We start from the raw sequence: 3,709 nt of genomic DNA on the forward strand, positions 1-3,709 counted from the left end.
GTAGGTCGGGACTGGATGGCGAGTTTGACACTCTGCAGCTCCGACAGCACCTGTGTGATGCTTTCCTGCAGATTGTTAAACTGCTGTTGTAAACTCCCCAGACACGAACTGACTTGTTTAATGTAGTTTAGCTGCTCATTTAAAGGCATTAAAAGAGAATCTATTTTTAAGGAGTCATTCCTGGTTTCTCTAGTTAACAAAGCCCCTTCCTTCCCTCCCTTCGATGCTGTTGTTTGCAGCACCTTTTTTAGGTCTTCTATGACATCACTGAGATCTTTCTGCTGCAAGTAATGGCTGGAGGCCTGTTCTTTGATGGCTTCTTGTAAATTTACTGGGCCCTTCTGTGCTTCAAGCACCAAGACTTTCAATTCTTGCAGCCGTACTCGATTGACATAGGTGGAACCAAGAACACCTATAACAGCTCCCAGCACAGAGCCAATAATAGACCAGTTCTTTGTTTTTTCAGCTCTTGTGCGTTCCTTCTCATGGCTTTCCCTGACAGCTGCAGAGAAGAGAGAGAACTTTTCTCTCTCAGATTCTTCTGCATTCAAATATGCAGCTCGGTACCTCTTCTCTTCCTGCAAGAAATAGTGATGAAAAGAGAAGGTATAATATGAAGCTATAAAGTCTATACTAAAGGGAAAAAACCCCCAAACCAACCCCCAAACTCCACTGCAGGTGAAGGAATGGAAATTGGGAACATCTATCAGGATTTTCAGAAATTTTCCCTTGACTGTGGGATTTTCTTTATTAATCCTACTTAAGTCAATGAAGCATCATTCTAAGTCTGAGAAATGGAAAAGGTTATCAGGAATCACAGCTGAAGATCCTGTACATGAGAATCTGACACATGATGATAGAAAATGGGCATGAGTGAGCAAGGTCTTTCACTCCCCATAATGTTCACTGTTTCAGCCCTGTTAACTTCTCCAGACACCAGCAGAAAGCAGCTGAGAGAACTTCCATGGATTTGCCAGAAAAGAGTTTCTCTCATCCCATGGAGAATTCATTGATGGAAACTTTTTCTTAACTACTCATGTACAGGTCACCTCTATAACAATTAATTATCTAGGCTCATTATCTTCAGTTTGATTCTCCAAATTTACTACTCTACTTTAGCATTAACATATAAAATTTGCACAGGGAATCAAACCATTGATGACAACTAAGTAAAACAAGTACCCAAAGAAATTAACTATGATCACTTCAGAACTGAACTGCATCTACAAAGACAATCAATCACTAGTGAAGGAAGCAAAGCACACAAATTTTCAACACATTCACCAGTGCTTAAGTACCAACAAATTACCTGCAGCAACCTGTGTTCCAGAGTAGCCAGTTCTAAATACTGGGTGTCATCCCGAGAGACCCTGTCTAAGCGATCCCGAATTTCCTTCAGTTTAATCTGTTGGGCTTCTACATTTTCACGAGCCTCTCGTACTATCCCTCGAGCTATCATAAAGACATTTTCTGCCTGAGAAGAAAGAGCATTTATTTTAGAGACTTACTACCATACAGACCTAAATTGCTAATTATATTTTTTTTTGTGGGAGGGAGGAAAAAAACCAACAAAATAAAACACACTCCATTTCAATTCAGAGGATAAGCTCTATTTACTACATGCATAGCCTAGAATACATTCACAGTACCTGCACAGACAGCCAAAGCAGAGAAAGACATAATTCTGCTTGGATAACCTTTTCTGCCTCAGACAGTGCTTATGCTTCATACAGCTCTATTCATCATTTTAAAAATTCCACATTATCTCCATCTTTACCTCCGTCACTTTTCCCTGAGCCTCTCGAACTTCATTGATTCCAACAAATTCTTCGTATCTGTCCCACCAATTCCTGCATGTTGCAGACACTTTTTGGAGGGAGTTTTTCCCCATAGCAGTCCCTGATTCTGTGATCCGATGAAGGAGACCCATGGCCATTTCCACTGCAGACTTGGCTTCGGGCCTCTTGGGCGCCGATGGGCAGTAAGTCCTCACCACGTGTAAATTCACTTTGGGATTCCACTTCATCAATGAATGGTGATACTGCAGACCACAGGACACTGAGGACACACTTGATTTGTATTTCATAGGCCCCATGTCTTCAATTTAATTACTAAATAAAAGTGCTACAAGGAGAAGAAGAGACGTTATTGAAATATGGCTGATTTGTAGCTCTTCAACTACACGCGTGCCAAAACTAATCAATTCAAGAATGGCTAAACCATTGCTACTTTTACACCACTGCTCACCTAGAGAACTTTCCACAATTTTCAACAAAGTGCAATTGTGCCACAGATTCCTGATTTTCTGTTAGGAAGTACTCCCACCATGCTTCATGCTTCTTGATAACTAATTCACCCACGGCGTGAGCAGCGATCATGTGCAGATCCAGTAACAGCAGGAGTAACTTCAGAGAAATTCAGAAATTCAGTGCTTCAGCAGAGCAGTGACTGCACAACGTGGTTTGTGCCTCAGGTAGGTACTCACAATTCTGCACAAGAACAGAAAAGGAAAAAAGGCAGAGAGGGGACAAAATCTTGATAAAAAAAGAAGTGTGGCTTGATTATTCTCTTTATCTTACATTGCACAGATATAGGAAGTGTTGAAGGATACAAAGACAAAAACACAAAGGACAGAGGGAAAACTCAGAAGTGCTGAACTGAATACAAGCATTCCCATGAGACTGTCTACAAAATAATAAACCAGGATGAGCCACAAGAATAGGAAAATCTCAGGCAGTGAACACACAGCATTCTAACACACAGGGCTGCATTTTAAAATTAGCTTAAAATTCTTGCTTACCCTGCAAAAGCAGGCTGCTAGTTATGGTTTATTGTCTACTGATTTTAAATACGATCTTAAAATTCTACTGAGGCACATTAGTCTAAAAACTAGAAACTGGAGAACTTTTTAGTCAGGTTTTATATGAAATTTGAGTATGACTATATTAGATTTTGAGTAATATAATATGAAAACATGAATTACTGAGAACACTTGATAGCTGCTGCATCGTTTAAAAATTTATTTAAAACAGCTTTCCTTGTTAATTTTAGGTGGTTAATACAGGCATCTCCACAAAAAAGTACTGAAACAGCTGGAAAAATTCTGACCACCACAGGTTCATTCCCCTGCTGACTAGTTCTAACAACTAATAATAACACCAAGTGGCATTATGAAAATCTTACCAGTTGTTTTACATGCATAACATGTAAGATCAAACCCACAGGAACATGGAAATGAAAGAAGTTCTCTCTCCTGCCAGCATCACTCACACATCTACTGTCAACAGCAGTGTTGAACACCTACTCTACACTGCAGGCCACAATAAACATCAGCTCAATTTTGTCTGTTCCAGAGTGCAAAACTCCCCTCTCTTAATCGCATTACTTCCCGAAGAGTTTAACCTAATATTCAGGTTCTGGAGAATAGAAGAAAAAGAGGGAGAAAGTTGAGATTTGAAGAAGAAGTTCTATGCAGACAGTCACAGACTGTGATGAACGTGATCTCAGCCTGAGCTCAGAGGACACAAGAAAGTTATGACAGCTTAATCTGACATTACGTGCCTGGTTCCTCTCCTGCCTCCCTCGCAAGAAGCATTTCCTCTGCCTGCCGTCTTTGACAAACACACTCCCAAAAGCTGCGGCACGCACAGAGCCGGTGGCCAGCGGGACTGCGCTGCCCGGCTCCCGGCTCCCCCACCGCGCCCGCGCC

At 41.2% G+C, this 3,709-nt stretch overlaps 1 protein-coding gene across 1 annotated transcript in view; it reads right to left on the reverse strand.

The window, feature by feature from the left end:
- The window catches only part of CCDC51 (coiled-coil domain containing 51), a 2,761-nt gene extending 272 nt beyond the window's left edge, over window positions 1-2,489 (reverse strand). The window contains 4 exon segments of the mRNA XM_005420205.3: window positions 1-578; window positions 1,310-1,474; window positions 1,778-2,124; window positions 2,248-2,489. The exon segment at window positions 1-578 is cut by the window's left edge and continues 26 nt beyond it. Of these exon segments, the coding sequence (XP_005420262.2) occupies window positions 1-578; window positions 1,310-1,474; window positions 1,778-2,095 (1,061 nt within the window). The 5' untranslated portion in view covers window positions 2,096-2,124; window positions 2,248-2,489.
- Window positions 2,490-3,709: the final 1,220 nt, after the last annotated feature.

Source organism: Geospiza fortis, unplaced genomic scaffold (assembly GCF_000277835.1).
Source record: "Geospiza fortis unplaced genomic scaffold, GeoFor_1.0 scaffold70, whole genome shotgun sequence".
NCBI lineage: Eukaryota > Metazoa > Chordata > Aves > Passeriformes > Thraupidae > Geospiza > Geospiza fortis.